This window comes from Protopterus annectens, chromosome 3.part0 (assembly GCF_019279795.1).
Source record: "Protopterus annectens isolate FY-2018-M chromosome 3.part0, PAN1.0, whole genome shotgun sequence".
Taxonomy (NCBI): domain Eukaryota; kingdom Metazoa; phylum Chordata; order Ceratodontiformes; family Protopteridae; genus Protopterus; species Protopterus annectens.
The window spans coordinates 532340916-532363443 of record NC_056731.1 but is presented as its reverse complement, the minus strand read 5'-3'; the positions used below and the strand labels follow the sequence as shown (position 1 = coordinate 532363443).

The following is a 22528-nucleotide window of genomic DNA, read 5'->3' as shown; positions in this document are numbered from 1 at the left end:
AGTGGTTCCAGCCCAGAAGTTGGTAGTTTAAAAACTGTGTTTGCACGGTTTGTGTACCGGACAGCACTGGTTAGCTAGGGTTAAATAATTCCCGGCTCCACTAAGTCTCCTCTTCAGTTTTTCACTTGAAACTAGTCTAACTCTCAACCTAAGCACTCAAAAAGCATCCTACAGTCCAGCACTTGCTCAGACCTAATAGCAAGCACTAATATACCCCGACACTTGACTGCCCAGCAGGGCAAGGCTCTTTATCCACCCCTCACCAACCAAGCGACTAAGCAGCTCACCCTTCTATTCAGGCATGACCAAAGGGCAACTTCAGGTGTACTCTCCAGTCCAGCTGGTGAATCTGGGTATCCTGAGGCAATGTTACAACTGCCTCATGTTCACAGACAGCCCTCTCCTCCTACCACAAAATACTAACATATGCGAGAGATGCAATTATACAGCCAAACTGGAGTCTTCCACCCAAGACTGGAACAGACAGTCATGAGGAAAAGGTTAACATTTGCACCACACCTCCAGCCCCACACAGACCTACTAAACCAGCACTGGCAAAAAATACACATAAATACATGAAATCATACTCAGAGGCTCTAAATAAAAACCTGCAAAAGCATCAGAGAGCTCCAAAGCAGACACCCACAAAACCTGCACCTCCCATCACAAACCAGACAACACATAAAACACAAAATCAATGTGCCACACGATTACAGCCCTTAAGGCGAAATAACATACCTAACACACTAGTAATAGGTGACTCGATAGTCAGGCACACTGACTCACCACTCACTAGGCTGGATAAGGAGAAGGTTACTGTTAGCTGCCTATTGGGAGCCAGAATCTGCCACATAACACAAGCACTCCAGAACAAGTAAAAATATGACTCTGTCATTGTTCATGTTGGTGTTAATGACCTGAAATGTACCTCCCTAGACTACATGAAAAGAGACATGGAAGAGCTCTCTGATCATGTAGCCCAGGCAGGTATGACCCTGACCCTGAGTAGCATCCTGCCCTCACCAAGAATTATACCTCAGTATAAAGAAAAAATGATCAATTTCAACAATTGGCTAAGCTTCTGGTGTCATTCAAAGGGGAGCCACTGTCTGTCAGCCTGGGATGACATGCTCGACAAGCTGCGTTGCTTCGCAAGAGACGGCTTGCACTTGTCACCCCTTGGCTTTGGAATACTGGCCAAGGTGCTTGCTGCCCCCATAGTGCCTTTTTTTAGGCAAGGCTTAAAATTCAAACCCACCACCATAAACAGCACAAGTAAAAAAATAAGGGTTATGCTACTCAACGCCAGGAGTTTAAATCTCAAAATGCATGAGCTCAAAACACTCCTAAGTATGGAGAACGTCGACATCTGTGCAGTAACTGAAACCTGGTTCAAGGCTCCAGAGAGCACTCCAGCACTACTGGGCTACAACTCATACCACACATTTCGGCCACAGAACACGGACTGAAACACAAAAGGATGGGGTGTATCCATATTCATCAAGGACACTCACACCTCCAGGTTAGTGGCACAGTATGATACCTCTAAGATCATCCATGTGCAACTAACATCGGGTAAATCTGCAATGCAAAATGTAGCCTGCTACAGATCACCCTCCATGACCCAGGACCACCACTCCGCCTTTCTGGAGACACTGGAAAACATGAATGTCCTACCGAACACACTGATATTCAATTACCCTACCATTAACTGGGAAAACTACTTGAGTACAAACTCCCAGGCTCAGTGCTTCCTGGAATTTATCAACTCAAATGCCCTGGATCAGCTGGTAAACTTCCCTACCAGAGGCCACAACATATTGGGCCTGGTCATCACCAACGTGGGCGACAGGTGTTCCGTACCAGAGGTCAACCCATCACTGGTTAGATCAGACCATAAACTAATCACCCTGGATGTCCACACCCCACCACAACCCCCAACCAAGGAAACCACAGTGAAAAACTTTTCTAAAGCAAACTTCACCTTACTTAAGGCAGAGGTGGTAAGTTTCACAGCCCCCACGGTAAAGGATAACACTGCCCAAGATGCAGAATCCTTTACAATTGCACTCTATGAGCACCTACAAGAATGCATGGATCATGCCATCCCTAGCAAGACCAAGACTCACTCCCCTAACAGAAGGAAACCAGTCTGGTGGACCCCTGCCATAAACAGGTTATACAACAGAAGGAGGAAACAAGTTCAGAAAAAAAGCAAATCGCAAGAAGGAAAGACATCCCTGATCAGTATCAGTAAGAAACTAAGGTTCCTTATAAAATCATCCAAGGCTAACTTCGAAAGAAAAATAGCCAAGGATTCGAAAGATAACCACAAAGCCTTCTTTAGCTATGTCAAGAATCTAAGTGGCAACTTGCAGATATGCTCTGAGCTAGTGCAAAATAGCACAAAATATACTGAACCTACTGATATTGCCAACATCCTGGCAGATAGATTCAGTGCAAACTTCACCTCCCTCTCACCTTCAAAAGGGCCCACAACAATACCGGAAAAGTGTAGTGTCCCGGAAATCACAGAAGCATAGGTGAAAACAGCCCTTTCAAAAGCCAAAAACACAGCATCAGTGGGGCCAGATGGTGTCACAGGCTGCGTCTTGCACAAACTACAGAACGAACTTACCCCCCCCCACCTAAACACGCTGTTCAACCTCAGCCTCTCCACAGGATACATGCCCATAGAATGGCGCACAGCAATGGTTATTCCACTCCACAAAGGAGGGGCCACAACTGACCCTGGTAACTATCGCCCCATAAGCCTGACTAGCCTGGCCTGCAAGGCTATGGAGCACATCATCATGGAACTCATTAACAAAGACATTGGGAACCTCCAAACACTTGACCTGACCCAGTTCGGCTTTGTTAAGGGCAGATCATGCCTACTAAACCTGGTTGACTTCTTCAAGACAGTCACCAAGGCCATAGATGAGGGAAAAGTGGTTCACACAGCCTACCTTGATCTCGCCAAGGTGTTTGACACCATTCCTCACTCAGGTATTATAGAAAAACTCACCAGCCTGAACATAAACCCCTACGTTACAAGATGGGTTGCCAGCTGGCTTACAGACAGAACTCACACAGTAAGAATAGCGGGCTCCTGGTCCGACTCTAAACCAGTCACAAGTGGTGTCCCGTAAGGCTCGGTTCTGGGACCGCTACTGTTCGGCATATATTTCTCAGAAGTACAGGCAAACACTGGAGGACTATGGCTAACCAAGTTCGCCGATGACTGCAAACTGGGAGCCATAATTGACTCTCCGGCTGACACTGACATCCTTCAAAAAGGCCTTACTGAGACAGACACCTGGTGCCAAAGTCATGTCCTCAAGCTAAATGCCAAAAAATGCATAGTCATCCTGTTTGGGAAAAACAAAACACCCACGAATTACCACATAGGTGGCAGCCCCCTTAATACAGAAGAGGTAATAAGAGATCTGGGGACCCAAGTAGATAATAATCTCTCCTTTGACAATCATATTGCCAAAGTAGTTAGGAAATCCTTCTATGTGGCCCATCTAATTACTAAGGGGTTCGCATCTATCAATAAAGAGGTTATAGTGCCCCTCTACTCATCACTCATCAGACCCATTATAGAGTACAATGCCCAGTTTGGGATGTACCTCACAAGACACTTCCAACAGCTGGAAAGACTGCAAAAGCACCTCACCAAGATGATTACTGGCCTCAAACATATGTCCTATGTAGCCCGACTGAAAAAACTCCAGCTGTACTCAGTGGCATATCGCTTACTCAGAGGTGATCTCTGTCTGACTTACAAAGCCATGTCCAACTCAGAATTGATGGACATGCTCCACCTAAAGAAATCCAAGTCACTGCGAGCCATGCGCTCTAGTGAGCTAAACCTCGCCACAACAATAAATAGAACATGCTGGAGGGATAGATTCCTGTCACAGAGACTCCCCATGCTTTGGAACAAAATTCCTAACTACATTAGGCAGAGCCTCTCACTAACAGTCTTCAAAAGAAGCCTTGACGAGTGGATGGGTAACAGAAAATACACCCCTGGGATCACTTCATTGGCTCTGCTTGACAGAGGCTCAGTTAATTAATCAATGGGGTGGCGAAAGCCGACACACTCTGGCTAGGCTTAAAAATGCCCTCGGGCAGATAGCCTAGTACCTACCTATGAACCTATTAACCTATGAACCTAAGTCTGCCTTTGTTCATATGCAACTTCATAAGCCTTCTAAAGGGAAAAGGTTTCCAAAGCACATGTTCTCTGATAAACCCACTGGACTTCTAAAAATAAAAATCCCCCTTTTCAGGACAAGTCTGCCTCCATCTGACATATTTTCTCCGCCTCCTCTCAGCCAGGTTCCCCTGGCAGGCATTCTCAGTCCCTCCACGTCTGGCAACAGATTACTTCAGACTCTTGGGTTCTTTCCATTATACGTCACAGTTATTTTACTGTATGTAAATCCCTTCCCCCGTTTTCAGGTCTTCCTCAAACTCCTCCACACCATCTTCCTCATTTTTCTGTGGTTCTGCAGGATCTATTGGATCAGAGCACCATCCAAACTGTCCCGAATCCTAAAGAGGAACAGGGTTTACTCCAGAATCTTTCTGGTTCCAAAAATTAGGGGTCATAGAGGTCTGTTCTAGAACTCTCCTTTCTCTATGCTTTTCTAAAGATTTCTTCTTTCTGCACGCTTCCTTCCAGACTCTGTTTCCTGTCTTACTTTCACAGGCTGTTCTCTCTGTAAATCTAAAGGACACCTAGCTTTATATTTCCACTCACTCTCTCTTCAGGAAGTTTTTACATTTCTCTATTTCTTCCTCTCAGTTTCAGTTCTCTGAATTGCCTTTCGGTTTTCTATGGCTCCAGGGTTATTCACCAAATGTTTGACCACTGTAATAGCTTTTTGCAGGCTTCAGGGAATCCAGCTACTTACATAGCTGGATAGCCTGCTTCTTCAGGCTTCTTCTCAATCCAGGCTTCTGCAGGATCTGCATTTCACCATGCTCCTTCTGCACATTCTGGGATTTACCATCACTCTCAAGAAGTCAGTCCTGACTTCTTCTCAAGTCCACAGTTTTCTGGGTTGCAGAATCCAAACTATTCCAATGTCAGCTTCTATTCTTTCTCCTAAGGTTCTGTCTCTGACAACCTACTTCCAGTCAATGCTTCCCCTTTATTTTACTCCCGCAAGGTAATTTTTCAGAACCTTGGGGTTCATAGCATCTACCATTCCCATTCTTTCCTTTGCCAAGCTTCATATGAGGAAGTTCCAATGGTACATAAAGATTGTTTGGCTCCAGCACTGTCACCCTCTGGAATTTCTGGTTCCTTTAATAACTTGTCTCAAACTCAAGTTTCATTGCTGGATTCAGCAGATCTCCCTCAATCCAGGACTGCCTTTTCAGACTCCTACACTACTCAAGAGGTGTTCAAAGATGCTTCTGATCTGGGGCGGGGAGCCTCTTCCAACAATCTGAAGATTCAGAGTCTATAGCTCATTCATCACAGGTCAGACCACATTAGCATAAAAGAAATTAGAGCACTTGTTCTTGCTATTAATGCATTCCATTCACTTTGGTCTCCAGGCCTTTTAAAAGTCTTTACAGACAACACCACAGTCATGTAATACATCAACATACATTTTGGGCACAAGGTCTTTTCTTCTTTGCAGGCTAGACCTTGAGGCCTGAGACTTGGCTATCTGCTATCAGGTAACCCTTCAGGTGGTCTACATCCCTTCAAAACAAAACAGTGTGGCAGACTCCCTGAGCAGGTCCAAGACACATCCTCGTGAATGAATGCATCACAGAGAGGTGTTTCTGGACATAGTACATCAATGGGCTATTCCTCAAGTGGTTGTTTTTGCCTCCCCTCTAAACAGGCAACTTCCTTACTTCAGTTCCAGATTACCAAGTCATCTGACTTGGAAGGTCGAAGCCATGTCCATTTCTTGGAAGGGAAGCCATGTCCATTTCTTGGAAGGGAATGTTCCTATCTCCTTGCCCTCCTCTTCCCAGTGTCCTGCATAAGATCAGAAAGGACCCCAAAAAATCTTGCTGGTGACTCCCTTTTGGCCCAGACAACTCTGGTTCTCACTTCTCTTTCACCTGGCTAGGGGCAATCATCACATATTACCTCACCAGATGGATCTTCTCACATAAGCCCAGGGGTCTCTCATTCACCTTCCTTGTCCACTCAGTCGACACTTTGGGTGATAGGGTTTTGATCCATTTTAGACACCACTTTTCTGTTGATGTGTTTAAGGCTGTGCAGGAGGCCAGGAAACCCATTACTAGAAAATGCTATATGGCTAAATGGAAGAGACTTTCTGTTTGGTGTCTCAAGCATCACCAGGATCCCTTCTCACTATGGGTCCCTTTACTTGTCTGAAGTGGTCACAATGGCTAAGCATATTCTTCTACTAAAGCTCACTTGTCAGCAGTCTCTGCTTGTCTACCCTTGAACCCACCATTAACCTCTTGTTTAGAGGTCAAACAATTCCTTTAAGGTGTGCTTCATATCAGGCACCCCAAAAAAACTATTCCTCCCTCTTGGGACCTCAGTTCTGTCCTTGAAAATTTGACTTTTGGTCCTTTTAAGCCTGCCTCTTCTTTCTCTTTGTAACATTTCACCCAGAAGACTGATTTTTAGCTGCTCTTACTTCAGCCAAGAAAGTTTCTAAACTTCAGGTTCTGATGGTGGTTCCTCCCTTTTTGGTTTTCATAGACTCAATAAAGATGTTTCTTCTTTAAAAAAAAATAGGTTGCCTGAAACAGACCCGTGGGACAGAGGACTAAATCAAATCCTTCTTCTTGTGGCAAAGAGATTTATTCATTTATTTCTTTTATTTTATTTTACATTTGGTTACTGGAAAAGTCTGACTGGACACAAGTCCTTTTCCAGCGCAGGCCTGGGGAAAAAAGCTCCACATATAACAAATTAATAAAGTACATTTTCACAGGTACAGAAGTATAACACTATATATTTTATATCAAATAAAACTATTATAATAACACTGTACATCAACTAGAAGTAGGGTACAAAATGGTGCACTATACAGGTACAGAGATGAAACACCGTAAACTATACAATCAAAATAACATTCAGTGTGATATAGTATTATAAAAAGTATACACTAAATTTCTATACTTAGAAGAAGCAGTAACTGTTGAGATGAAGAGAGAGGTATGAGGATTGGGACTTGCAGGATAAAGAGAAGTCTACTTCCTGAAAATAAGGGTGAAGCATTTATCCTGGGTGAGCAAGAAGGAGATGGAGTTACACTAGCCTGGGGAGTCACAGTTACAAATCCAACTAGCTTGTAGGTGTGTTTTTACAGATGAGCTAAGGACATTGTGGCTGATATATTAGTGGCCAAAGTGTTCCATTTTTTTAGCTATAAAGTCTGAATAGAGGGAAGCTCCTCCAGGGTTGTTGGCTTTAGTGTCTTGAAGGAGAAATTTATTGTTGGAGCATAGGACCCTAGTACTGGAGTAAGAATGTATTAGGTTTTATAATGCAGGTGTTTATCAGGGTAGTGAAGAATCTTATGGGTTAGTATAAGCTAGATGTAAAGGAGAAGATGGGGAAAGGCAAGTCAGATGAGTTGTTTAAGGGCTGAGCAGTGGTGTGGGCTATTGGTGGCGAACTTTGCTATTTTGTTATAGCAGGCATCAAGTTTAGTTATATCTGATTTTCTAAGATTAGTGAGGACAGGGAAGGCATATAGATGTATAGAGATGAGATGTGTTTGTGCTATTTTACCCCTGATGCTGTTTGTGAGGAATTATTTATTTTTCTACAGTCCCCCAATTTTTTATCTACTTTTTTTATGGTGAATGAAATGTAAGTGTCAACACCTAGACGTTTGGTGTGTGTGACAGGAGAGATAGTTGATTTATTGTTAGAAATTATAGTAAACGTGGGTATGAGAGTGGAATGATTAGTAGGCTGGAATATGATAAGTTTGGTTTTATTGGGGTTTAGCATTAGTTGAGAGTTGGTAAGTCTTGGTAAGTCTTTTACAGAAAGATTACACACAGAGCTATCTGAGGAGGAGCAGCTGATCAGTGATATATAGCAATAAGTAGTCTGTTTTTTGCTTATTTGTAGTAGTTATTGCTTATTTTAGATATTTATAGCAATTTTATTGTATACTGCATACTTGTACTGTATTTCATAGCTATTGGCTCACTTGTGATAAACATTTCTGTACTGTTTTCTGCCTAAAATAGTTTAGGTCATAGCTGTAATATTGTCCATATTCCTGATTGTGTTTGTGATAAACATTTCTGCTGGGTGTTCTGCCTAAAATAGTTTAGGTAGTAGCTGTAATATTCTCTATATTCCTGATTGTGCTGTGGGCCTAGTTGTTTGTTAGAGGCTGTTTTCTGAGCTCATTGTCCAGGCCATCTTAGTTAGCAAAGACCATCCCCCACTTCAGTTAGAGTTTAGTGTTTATGGTCATTGTCTAGTTGGGTTGCCAGGGCTACGGCTTGGAGAAAGCACCTCATTGGTTCTTTTGAGCTTTTTTAAAGTTGTTTCAGGTTTCAACTTTCTGTTAAGAAGTTAACTTGAGTGTTTCAGCCATTACATATAGAGCTCTCTTAGGAGGAGCATACTGCATACTTGTACTGTATTTCATAGCTATTGGCTCACTTGTGATAAACATTTCTGTAGTGTTTTCTCCCACCCCCCTCCTTACTGGTATCTTGTCTTTATACCTGCTGGCCTAGTAGTTGCCCGCCCCTGCTCTAAATTTGATCTTGGACACTCCTCCCAGTCTAGTGTCATTAGCTCATTCTACCTAATACAGAGAGAACATCTGAGAAGGCCAACCCATTTAGTTTCTTTTCTTCTGTTCCTCCTTTCTCCCTTTCTTAAAAAAAAAAAATAAAAATTGTCTGAATATCCTTGTGTTCTGACTGTGCTTCTCAAACATTTTCGAAATATAGAGTATATTTTAGTGCATTTATTAAAACTGTATTTGCCTTAATATTGCTACAACTCATGTGCTCTAGGTTGCATTGCATCTGAATTGTTTTAGTGTGTTTTAGCTGCTTTTATGTATATATAGACTTTTCTGTATATGTAGACTAGCTACTTATCTACTGTATTACTGCCTTTTAAATCGTTTTTCAGTTGTGCACTTGCCTTGCTTCATTTGAAAAGTTTTAAATTGCTAATTTTGTAGAGTTTTAATTATATTTACTGTTTGGGGCTACACGCTCATGTGTGTTAGCCTTTTCTGTCTTTATTTAGTGTATTATTGCATTGCTTAGCCTGTTTTAACCACACAAAAAAAATACCTTGTTTGCTCGATTCCCGCCTTTCCTAGCTAGTATAGTCCAGATCCCAGGCTTTGCTGATTTCAGGACTTTATTTTCTGTGTTCAAAGCTATCCAGATCTTGCTGTGGTAGTGGGAGTGGTGAGCATTGTACTGCCTGTCTAACACAAGAGGAGTGGTTTCCAGCTCTGAAATTGTAATTTTAGCCATTTTGGGCTGATTTCTATCCCTTTCAACTTTCTGGCTTAAAAACACACGTGTTTGCACATTTTTCACATTGTGCATCAACACGAGGCTACAGTTAAACGATTCCAGGTGCCAGAAAGTCTGCTCTTCAAATTTTCGTTTAGAACTAGCTGGTTTCTCAGTAGTAACACTAAAATCTGAACCCCTGTGACTAGCACTTGCTCTAGAACCTGCTGGAAAGCACTAGGAAGCCTTAAACTGATACAATCACTCAACTCTCCTTGTTAATAAGGAGAAATTAATCATAGGCACTAAACAGCCTATAATTGCAAAGTCCCTTGCAAAGGTAAGGGAAAACAGCTCCTGTACTTTACAAAAAAGCACCTTAACAAGCATGTACAAGGGTCAGCTTCCGGTGATTTCTCCTGTCCAAATGGTGAATCTGGGCATATTGGGGCAATGCAGCAACTGCCTCATGTACACAGACAACCCTCTACTCCTACCACACAACACTACAACCTGCAAGAGATGCACTTACATAGCCAAACAGGAAGCAAAGCTCTCTCCAGCCAAGATTGTACTAGACAGTCAAGAGGAGAAGGTTAACACCTGCAGTACACCTCAAGCAACGCATAGCCCTTCAAAACCCACGCCATCAACACCCACACATAGCAACACTAAACCCACGTATACAGAGCCCCTTAACATTAACCTTTCCAAGCAACAAGGACCTCCAAAGCTGAAACGCAAACAAACACCAGTCACAACCAAAGTGACACATAGTTCCCAACACCAGTATGCCACCCAACAACAGTCCCTAAGGCAAGACAACATACCCAACACTTTAGTCATAGTCAGGCACACTGATGTCCCACTCACCAGGCTGAACAAGGAAAAAATTACAGTCAGCTGCCTGTCGGGTGCCAGGATCCACCACATAACACATGCACTCAAGTCACTCCACAACAAGTACAAATAGAACTCTGTCATTGTCCATGTTGGAGTGAATGACTTGAGATGTACCTCCCTAGACTACATGAAAAGAGACATGGAAGAGCTCTGATCATGTGGCCCAGGCAGGTATGACCCTAGCCCTGAGTAGCATCCTGCCTTCGCCCAGAATGATACCATAGTGTAAGGACAAAATGATTGACTTCAACAATTGGCTAAGCTTCTGGTGTCATTCAAAGGGGATCCAGTATCTGTCTGCCTGGGATGACATGATCGACAGACCACGATGCTTTGCCACAGATGGTCTGCGCCTGTCACCTCAGGGATTCAGGTTACTGGCTAAAGCTCTTGCCACCCCTATAGTGCCTTTTTTAGGTAAGGTTCAAAGGACAAAACCACCACCTTAATAGATACAAGCATGCAAAATCTTAAGGTAACACTGCAATATGAGGCTACAACTCTTATCACACTTTTCGGCCACCAAACCAAGACCGAAACACTAAAGGTGGAGGAGTGTCCATATTCACCAAGGATATTAATACCTCCAGGTTAGTTGCCCAACACAGTGTATCTGAAAATTCTCCAGGTGCAACTAACACTAGGTATGACTGCAATCCAAATTGTAGCTTGCTACAGATCCCCCACCATGCCCCAAGATTCTCACTACACCTTTCTAAACATACTGGAAAATATTAAGATACAACCAAACACCCTAATGCTGGGTGATTTCAACTACCCTGCCATTAACTGGGAAAACTACTTGGGTACCAACACCTTTTCCCAACGGTTCTTGGAATTCATAAATTCCAACACCCTGGATCAATTAATCCATTGTCCCACCAGGGGCTCCAATATCCTAGATCTGGTCATTACCAACATGGGAGATAGATGCTCCACACCAGTGGTCACCCCCTCATTGGTCAGGTCTGACCATAAGCAAATCACCCTTGACATCCACATCCCACCCCCACCCCCCCAGTAAGGAAACCTCCGTAAAAAAACTTCTCCAAAGCCAACTTCATGCTACTCAAGTCAGAAGTGACAAACTTCATGACACCTATGCAGATGGGAGCTGAAAGTTTGACTGCTGAATCCTACACTAAGGCACTGTATGAGCACATCTACTCGTGCATGAATCGTGCCATCCCAAATAGTACCAAGATGGTCTCCTACAAAAAAAGGAAGCCAATCTGGTGGTCCCCTGCCATAAACAAACTATACAACAGAAGAGAGAAACTGTTGCAGAAAAGAGGAAAATCCCAGGATGCAAAAAACTCCATTACCAGTCTCAGTAAGAAGCTGAGATCCCTCATAAAATCCGCAAAAGCTAGTTACGAAAATAAAATTGCCAAATATTCCAAAGACAACCACAAGGCATTCTATAGTTATGTCAAGAATCTAAATGGCAATGCTCAGATATTCTCTGAGCTACAACAGAATGGCATTAAATATACTGATCCCAAGGATATTGCCAATATCTTGGCAGATGAATTTAGTGCCAACTTCACCCCTTTCTCACCCCCTAAAGGGCCCATCTCAATACCAAAAGATTGCCAAATTCCAGTAATCACAGCAACACAGGTAGAAACAGCACTCTCCAAAGCTAAGAATACAGCATCTATGGGACCAGATGACATCCCTGACTGTGTACTACATGAACTGGCACATCACCCAAGTGTCATGTTTAATCATAGCCACACCTCAGGCTCCATGCCCACTGAGTGGCGCACAGCTACAGTTATCCACTCCACAAGGGGGGAATCCATCTTGGATCCCAGGAACTACTGTCCCATCAGTCTGACGATCCTGATCTGCAAGGGCATGGAATGCATTATCATGGAACTTATAAACAAAGACATTGGTAACCTTCAAACACTGGACCCCACCCAGTTTGGGTTCGTAAAGGGTGGATCTTGTCTCCTGAACCTGACTTGACTTCTTCGAATCAGTCTCCAGACTTGTGGACGAGGGTAAGGTGGTCCACACAGCCTATCTGGACCTCGCCAAGGCCTTCAACATCATCCCCCACTCTGGAATCATAGATAAACTTACTAAGCTGGGCATAAATCCCTATGTCACCCAATGGGTTGCCAACTGGTTTACTAATAGAACCCAGACTGTAAAAGTAGCTAACTCCAAATCCAGCTCCAGACAAGTGACAAGTGGAGTTCCTCAGGGTTCAGTCTTGGGACCGCTCTTGTTTGGCATCTACTTCTCTGAAGTACAGACCAACACTAAGGGACTTTGGATAACAAAGTTTGCAGATGACTGCAAACTGGGAGCCATTATTGAATCCCGAAATGATGTGGATATTCTACAAAAGGGCCTTACAGAAACAGATGCTTGGTGCCAGAGCCATGGGCTCAAGCTTAATGCCAAGAAATGTATAGTTATCCCCTTTGGGAAAAAAACATGTACCCATGTATTACCACATAGGTGGCAGTACACTAAACACTGAAAGTGTGATGAGAGACTTAGGGACAGAGGTGGACAGTGGTCTCACCTTCGATAACCACATCACCACAACAGTCAGGAAATCCTTCTATGAGGCACACCTCATCACTAAGGGCTTTTCATCCAGAAAAAAGGAGGTCATTGTTCCACTCTACTCATCCCTCATTAGATCCATTATAGAGTAAAACACCCCGTTTGGTATGTACCTCACAAGACATCTACAACAGCTGGAAAGGCCACAGAAATACCTCACTAAAAGAATCACTGGCCTAAAGCAGATGCTGGCCATCTAAAAAAACTCCAGCTATACTCTGTGGCATATCATCTACTCAGAGGCAATCTCTGCTTAACATACAAGGCCATGTCAAACCCTGAGTTGTTGAACGTGCTTCACTTAAAGAAATCCCAATCCCTCAGAGCCACACGCTCCAGGGATATAAATCTTCTCATCACAATGAAGAAAACATGCTGGAGGGATAGGTTCCTGACTCAGAGACTACCCATACTCTGGAATAGACTGCCCATACATGTCAAGCAGGGCGCCTCCTTGGCCCTCTTCAAAAGGAACCTTGACGATTGGATGGGAGATAGGAAATACACCCCAGTGATCATGTCAGTCACCCTGCTAGACAGGAGTCCAGGGAAGTAAATATTGTGGGAAGAAATATCCAGGGAATTGTTATGGCTAGGCTTGTATATGTATAGGCCCTAGGGCCGATGGCCTAGTACCAACCTATGAACCTATGAACCTATGAAAGGAAAGAAGCCTGTGTTTTGTCATTGCAATTCTTGGAGAGAAGGAGAGGAACAGATTAGAGTTGAGTCATCAGCATATTGGTTGATTGAGGCATGTAGAGTAGAAGTATGGAGATTGTTAGTGAAGATAGAGAAAAGTAAAGGACCAATGATGGATCCTTGGGGAACACCCAGTGTTACTGGCAATAAAGAAGAGAGTTCGTGCCACCACTATACTGCTTGCTGTCTACCTGTTATATAACTTTGAAACCAGGTAATGGTGGGTTTGCTAAGATTCAGTTCTGAGAAAGATTTAATGAGTTAACCATTACAAGTACCTTACAGAGGTCAGGAAAGACAGCAGAGACATAGTTGCCATTATTTCTGTGGTTGTTTACTATATGAGTGAATGACATAAGGGCTGTTGTACCATGTTGAGTGTTTGGGAGAAGGTTGTGGGTGTTGAGGTAATCCATGATTTGTGTGTGTGTATACACCTCTCCAGTATTTTGGACAGATGCAACACTATTGCTATAGGCTGATGGTTAACTCTTTTGAGTTACCCCCTTTGTGGAGTGGAATAATGTGAGAAATTTTCCAGATTTCAGGGACTAGATTTTTGGGTATCAAATGATTGATAAGAATGGACATAGGGTATGCAATGACATCAGCAGCTTTTTTCAAAAATTCAGGTAGGAGTTTATCATTCGCCTAAGGTAGTAGGTTTTAGTTATTTAAGAAGTTTCTTAATTGTATCAGCAGAGCCAGGATGGAAGGTAAAACCATTGTTTTTAATATGGTAATTAGGTGGTTGGTTGGAGGCTAAACAACTTTGATATTTAGGTAGTGCAATAATGGATTAGATGAAGAATTTGTTGAAATGGGTGGCAACACTTAGTGAGGTATCAGTTATGGTTGAAGGGGGAGTACCTGATTTTTGAGGAAGGAGAATGTTGTTAATGGCTGTCCAGAATTTTTGGGGTTATTTTGATATTTAGTTTGTATATTGTGGTAGTAGCTAATTTTGTCTATTTGACACATTTCTTTGACTTGTTACAGAGTTCAAGATATGCCTGTTTGTCTGTATGGGATCCAGTTTGGGCCAGTGGCCCCAGGCTTTATCTCTGGATTTTAGCAGAGATGTAGTCTCTTTGGTCATCCAGGGAGTGCAGTTGGAGTTGACTCTGATAGTTCTGGGAGGGACCTCGGAGTTTAAGATAACTAAGACAGTAGAGTTGAAGTACTGAACAGCTTCATCAAGGTTGAGGTTATTGAAAGGAATCCAGTTATATCCTTTTTAGTGCATTAATAAAGCTAGATGGATTGGAGTTTTTCTTGTTTCTTATTACCTGGTAATTTGTGAACTTTTCCTGATATGTGCAATGTCTTATTACAAATGTAGGTAAGTAGTCACTCAAGCTGTCAGAGAGGCATCCGGATTGACAGATAAGAATTAGTCTGTTTGTGAGAATCACGTCAAGTATTGACTGTCTCTTGGTGGATATGTCAGTTCTAGTGGGAAACTGGATGAGCTAAGAAAATCCATGGAGGTTGGGCTGCTGCATTCATAAATAATATTCATAGTACCATAAATACTTATATACTGTGGATGCGGTATGCATTCCTGCTTGTAGCATGATTGAGACATTTACAGCCTAACCTACTGAATGCACACTGACAAAACAGAAGTCATACTTGCCATGGTCATGTATCACATTCATATCACATTTTTAGTGGTGTCCTGCAGGGGAAAACTGTAACAGCAGATGTCTCCTGAGTGTCATACAGACTACAAATGAATAATGACAAATGACAGTGCAAGCAAACATACATGGACATTGCAAGACAGACTGCTGATATACATTATTGGATTAAAGTAACTCTGATCATTTGGTTCACTATCTGATCTAACTATATATATATATATATATATATATATATATATATATATATATAAGGTGGCAACAGATTGACAGAATATCAGAATAGACAGCATGACACACCAAGTACAGCAATACTGCTGTAATGCTTCGTTAATGTAGTTACATACTGAAGTTCTAAATAATACCTGAGACATCATATACAGTAACCTATCTTTGTAATGGAAGCTTTGACTTCCTTCTTTTTCTGTACCCATTAATGGAATTTACATACATTCTGTTTCATGCACAGAAAACAGTGGACATTGTACCATATCATTTCATAGACCTATGCCACTAACCTCACTTAGCAGCATGACCTATAAGTACTGTCTAGTGCAAGTTATCAGTGCTTGATCATGACTCAAAATGTGTTTTTTCATATAAATTCCATCTGTAGCATTACAAGAACTGAAACATTCCAATCTTCTATTTTACTGTGACCACTAAGATGCAACATGGTACATAAGCTGTACAGCATACTGGCTATGGTGTTGACTTGCGAAACTGGAGACTAAGACCATGTCAAGCTGGCCTCCCTGTGATTATTGGCAAGTCACTCAAGTTCCTTGTGCTCCTATGTCTTTTCTGTAAAACAGACTTCATTGTTTCACTGGGCTTACCCTGTTAACAAAAAGCAAATCTTAGCTATACAAAATGAACACACATACCTGAAGAAGAAAATCAAAAAGTGCAAGTTTGCTCCATTCTAATGTCTTGACCAGACAAGGGGATGATATGTGAGAGGGCTTATTGTCTCCCATGTCACACTGCTGCAGCAACATGCCCTGATACTGATTCCAGTTAACCGCAAAAGAGTTCTGGTCATTTCCAGCATCTTCTAAGTGCAGGATATCTGGGGTCCACCAGATGATGGGCCTGGCCCCACTCCTAGTATATCTATAAGGAAGTAAGTCACTGTAGAATTTCCGAGCCACTGCAGGAAGGCTCCGGTTAATCCCCAACACTCTGTCTAAGTGGAAAGCTATTACCTCATACAAGTCTGTAGGACGTTTGATTAGACCACAAAAGCCATCTTGACAACATTTGTCCAGGCTGCCAGTCAGATTTCCTCCAGTTATATCCAGTCCCACTTTTAGAACCTGTCCATGACCAGGAACAGTACTTTTGCCAATCACCGTGCCACTGGCCAGTAGTTTCATTTTATGTAGATCACCAGGACTTAGCCATGGGAGATGCTCTGCACCAGATGTGAAGTGGTCCATTAAGTGTGATAGACTGTCCTCCTCATAATAGAATTTCTCACACCATGGAGATTTTTGTAACTTAACTATATCTGCTGAAGTCCAGCTCCATTTTTTAAAAGCCAGCAGGGGAATGTCAGATTTTATAGTTTTTATTTCCTGTGCTGTAGTTTTAGTAGTAGTACCCATTAGTCTGACAAGTGAGTTTTGCTCAGACTGTGAATATTTTGTGGCATTTCTCTCTGTACCTGCAGTGTCCTGCACATCTGGAATGCACTTTGGCTGCTGCAGACCTAAACTGAGTTGACAATAATCTAAGTATTTTTTGTGAACCAAAGTAGGCTCGAGCTTTTGATCCAGTTTGTAGATATTAACAGGTGAGTATAGATTAAAAGCTGCTTTATGGGTAGATGATCGGCCTTTCCTGTTGAATGAAGAAGATAAAGGAGTGTGACTGTGTGCTGTATGGTTGCAAATCACATCAGGAGTGTGACTGTTTGCTGTATGGTTGCAAATCACATCAGAATTTCTGTTCTGTTCCCTGTGAAGATTCTTGGCTTCATACAATCCTTTTCTTTTACTCAGTGTGTTTGTCTTATGAATGTGACACCATTTATTCAGATGATGTCCTGAGTCCTTACTGTCAAATGGATAGGATTTACAGAGTTTGTGGTTATTATTCCAAGGCCGTCTGTAAATGAAGTCTGAGTAATTCCTACAAAGGTACCCAGGTTTAATGAGCTTTCCAGCTGGTTTGCCAAGTTCATGGGACTGGATGCCAGATATGATGCAAGCTTTAGACAGCATAGGAAAATGAATGATCGTCACCAGAGTCAAGCATAACAGGAAACAGTGCACTTCCTCAGACCTCCTCTTAAACCGTGGCTTCATCCACAGATGTAATGCCTGCAGAGAATGAAAATTAGAAACCACAATTAGTCTGATATGAAGTATAGTATCAGAATTTGCTTTTAACTGTATCACATTTTACTTGGAGGCTCACCTTGTTTTAACTTTGAATTTATTGTACATCCTAGACTTAAAAACATACTTCTGGTATGTTTTGTTTATCATAAATTAGGACTTATAAAAGTACACATTTCTCAAAATGTCACTACCCATTCACATTATAGTTGTAGTATTTATGTCCTTAATTCATTCTGTTCAATGGGTTGAACAAGGTTGGGAGGGTGGCCTAATGATTAAGGTGTTTGCCTTACAAACACAAGGTGCAGGGTTTGAGTCTCACAAGGGGTAATTGGCTAGGCTTAAAATGGCTCGCAAGGGCAGTTAGCCTAGTACTAATCTCTGAACCTAATTTAGCCCTGGAAGTTTCCACTGCAACTTTCAATGAGCAGTGCATAAACATTTTGATAGAATCAAATTATGTCCTCATATTTCAAACAAATGTTCGTTCATATTTCTGGAATCATAGGCGTTACTAAAGAACTGTAAATGGCAAATTCTTCAAGCATTAACTATTTTTAAAGTGGCAGTATTCTTTAGGTCCAGGTCTTAAAGCAGATTTTATAAGTCACAGTAACTAATAAATTTGTAATATTTTGTTAACAACTTACTATATCTCAGCAACCAGTTGGATTGTACACTTACTACCAGCAGCATTATGTTCACCCAATGAGTCTAAACAGTTTTGTCTGTGCTACTTGGTTGCTGAGATATTTAGAAAAACATGACATTTATGACAATATAAATAAATATTATATGAACAGCAATTAATTTATCTTTATCTGCACTAGACAAAGATCAAGTATCAAATGTTTGTCATTTTTTAATTTCTCCAAGTCTTATAGGATCATAGGAGATCATAGGAGATTACTAGGCTAATGGCTCTGGGGCCCTTACAAGCCTAGCCAAGAGTTTATCCCCAGAAAAGAAACCACAATCAGCACCTGTCGGCCCTGTCAATGAAGGACACAGGCGTAACCCCTGGGACAAATTTGTGGCTGCCCATCCACTCATCAAGGTTGTGCTTGAAGAAAGTCAGCGACACACTTTGCTTGACGTGTACGGGGAGTCTAGTTCAGAGACGGGGCAGCCTCTAGGAGACAAACCTGTCCCTCCAGCAGGTTTTGTTAATGTCACATATTAGAGTTAAGCCTTTTGACTGGGTACTACATGAGGAGTTAGACTCATGGATATGGAGCATCTCTAGTAGAGCAGAGTCTGAGATTGCCGTGTAGGTAAGACACAGGTCACCTCTGAGCAATCTGTACGATACAGAGTAGAGTAGAGTGATAGAAATTTGAGCCTGTCAACATAGGACAGGTGTTGGAGGCCATGTATTCTCTTTGTGAGGTATTTCTGTGGCCTTTCCAGTTGGTGCAGGTGCCTGGAGAAGTACATACCAAATGGGGTGTTGTACTCAATTATTGACCTAATCGGGGAGGAGAACAGAGAGATAATAACCTCCTTTTTTCTGGATGCAATCCCTTTACTTATGAGATGAACCAAGTAAAAGGCTTTTCTGACCACTGCTGCTACATGATGGTCAAATGTGACATTATTGTCAACTTGGGTACCCAGGTCTGTCACCACACATTGTCTGCTTAGAGGGTTGCCGCTAATATGGTAATCAGTAGGGGTTGTGTTTTTGCTGAATGGTATGATAATACATTTTTTTGCATTTAACTTAAGGCCATGACTTTGGCACCAGTCATTTATTGCTGTGAGACCCTCCTGAAATATGTAAACATCATTTGGAAAGTCAATAACAGCACACAACTTACAGTCATCTGCAAACTTGGTCAGTCACAGGCCTTTTGTCTTTGCCTTGACTTATAAGAAGTAGATTCCAAACAATACGGGTCCCAGGACAGATCCCTGGGGGACACCACTAGTGACAGGTCTGCTACTGGAGGTAGTGGCACCTATTTTGACCTTGTGGGTCCTATCAGTGAGCCAGCTGGCCACCCACCTGATGAGACAGAGATTTACACCAAGTTCTGTTAGCTTTTCAATGATGCACGAGTGGGGGATTGTGTCAAAGGCTTTGGCCAAGTCAAAGTAACTTGTGTGTACTGACTTCCCCTCATCCAGTGACTTGGTGACAGTCTCAGAAAAGTCAACCAGGTTTAACAGGCAAGATCTGCCTTAACAAATCCGAACTAGGTGGGGTCATGTGCTTGGAGGTTGCCTATGTCCTTGTTTATGAGGTCGATAATAATAAGCTCCGTGGCCTTACAGATCAGACTTGTCAAGCTAATGGGGCAATAATTACCAGGGCCAGTAATGGCACCACCTTTGTGCAAAGGGATGACAATGGCAGTTCTCCACTCTGCTGGAATGAAGCCTGTACTAAGGCTATGGTTGAATAGGGTGCTCAATGGTAAGGCTAGTCCAGGCCAATAAACGTTCTCCATAAAACATCTGTTGGTATGCTTTATATCCATATGACCTGCAAAGGGAATGTCATGGGCTATAGCTAGGAGTGCCAGATGGTAGGCTCTGGGCACTACCAACTGCTGTATTCTCTCACCCTCTAGCCCTCCCTTAGGGGTCTACTCTCTATACAGTAACCCTTTATCACAGTATACAGATTCCCCTTTTCCTTGAGAATCAGGTGCCTCCCTGGCTACCTCCCTCAAGCCTTGTAATGTGGGGTCTGAGAGCTGAGCCTGTCTCATCTCTCTCTTTTAACCCTTCCCAGCTCCCCTTCCATGGGAATTCTGGTATTCTCTGACAGTGGTGCCTCAATGTCAGCCTGGGTATTACTACTCACCTCTTCCTTTGCATTCACTCTGTCAAAGGGAACATCAATACCCACCAGAAGCTGTGGCTCACCTTCAGTCTCACTGCTATATAGTAGTTCCCTCCCTGAAGTAGCCACATCACCAGTCCTGGCTTCAGGGATGTGGTCTTTCTGGATCCCCCCTGGCTACCAGACCAACATGCCTGTTTCCAAGCTTGACTGTGTATCACTGCATGCACACAAAGTACTGCAATATCAAAATCATTCCCTACCAGGACATCTGCAGATAAATTCTCAAATACACCTACTTGCTTGCTTAATTTTCCACCCTTCCAGTCAAGGTGAACCCTAGTCAAAGGTATTTGGAATGGGGTCCCTCCTTAACCTCTGACTGCAGTAGACTGCCCAAGCAAGTAGTGCTCCTCTTTAACCATTGCAGGCTTCACAATGGTTAGGTCAGAGGCTGTGTCTCTCTTAGCACTGGCCTGTTTCCCATCTACTAAGACAGGATAAAACCTCTTGTGGTAGCTTTATAATCTTGTTGTCTCCAGACAATTTACCACTGGTATTTTGTTATTCCCACTTGCTGTCTCTCCCACCTTTTGTTCCCCGCCTTGCCTCCATGGACAGCTATATGCTACATGGCCCCACTGGTTACATTTAAAACATTTACCTCTCGATCCTGGCCATGTACCTGAACTTGTGGCTTCCCCACTACTGGCGGATTCTGTTGGGTGGTTTAGGCTCCCAACCATGGGTTGCCTTATACCCCTGTGCATAACTTGGCATTCCTTTCCTGCGCAGTGATTCCCTGCTTGCTAGGTATAGGTCTCCCTTGTTCCCTAACTCATCTGGGTTGTTGCATTCTCTATCTGCTAACCAAATTCTCATGTCCTCAGGCAAAGTACTAAGGGCTTGCTCCCTCACCAAAAGGTCTTCCAGCCCTTCAAAAGTGGTGACCTGACACCCACTCATCCACCTATGAAAATAAATGCTTAACTCAGCAACATAACCACACTCACTTTCATCTGCCTTGCACCTATGCTCACAAAACCTTTTTCCTAAAAGCTTCAGGTGTTAACTTAAAGCATTCCAATAAACAATTTTTAACTTTATTATAATTTAAGCAAACAGTATCAGACAAATTGGAAACAGCAGTTACAGTTTTACCATGGAGTAAGAGGGTCAGGAACCATACCCACAGCCCTTGGTCAACATCACACTGTTTACATACCCTTTCAAACATATGAATAAAACTATCAAAATGATCACCCTTTGTAAATTGTGGAAGAAATTTACTGAGCTTTATTGCTTCTGGGGTTTGGTTACTCCCTTCCCCATTACCCCCATGACACTGGCGAAGAGTCAGCATTTCCTTTTCATGTTGCCTCTGCCTCTCATTTGATTTGGCTTCCAGACATCTCAGTCTATATAATGATTCTAATTCCATTTGTTTCTCTTTCTCCTTTTCTTCAACCTCCAAACGCCACAGCTTCTCATTTTCATCAGCCTCTAAATGCTGCAGTCTCTCTGCTGATTCTATTTCCGAATGTTTGGCCTCCAGTTCAAGTTACTTTAATTCCAGATGGATTTTTAAGTCCTCTGAGGCAAAGTTGAACTATCCATTTTTTGACAAGTTGTACATCCCCAAGGCCAGCCTGGCTGTCTTCCTGGTTGCTGATCTGTGATGCAGCTGTGGCTAAGGCTGCAATTATTTCCACTTTAGTCAGGTTTGCATGCACCGGTCCTTTGGCTCGGCACATCTCAGCAAACTGGCTCCTTGTCAGCTTGCCATAATCCTCTGCTGACATCCTTGTCTGCTCTCCCTGACCAACTAAGCTAACAATAAATAAATACAACTATTGTGATATGAAATTCTGAATGTCTACCATATGGCTTCTTGAGAGTACAAACACCTTCTTCAGTGACCATTGTTTACAGGGTACAGCAGCTCAATATACACACCACTTAATCACAATATGTGATGTGGTGATCCCTCCACTGCCAGCCAAATGTGATGTGGATATCCCACCACTGCCACTAAATGTAACGACCTACCACTGCCAACCAGTAATCAAGGAGCCTCA

The 22528-nt window shown here is 42.6% G+C and overlaps 1 protein-coding gene across 1 annotated transcript in view; it reads right to left on the bottom strand.

The window, feature by feature from the left end:
• The window catches only part of GASK1A (golgi associated kinase 1A), a 623122-nt gene that overhangs the window by 415569 nt on the left and 185025 nt on the right, over window positions 1-22528 (bottom strand). The window contains exon 2 of the mRNA XM_044064946.1: window positions 16199-17638. Coding sequence (XP_043920881.1) covers window positions 16199-17638 — 1440 coding nt within the window. The remainder of the gene's footprint in view (window positions 1-16198; window positions 17639-22528) is intronic.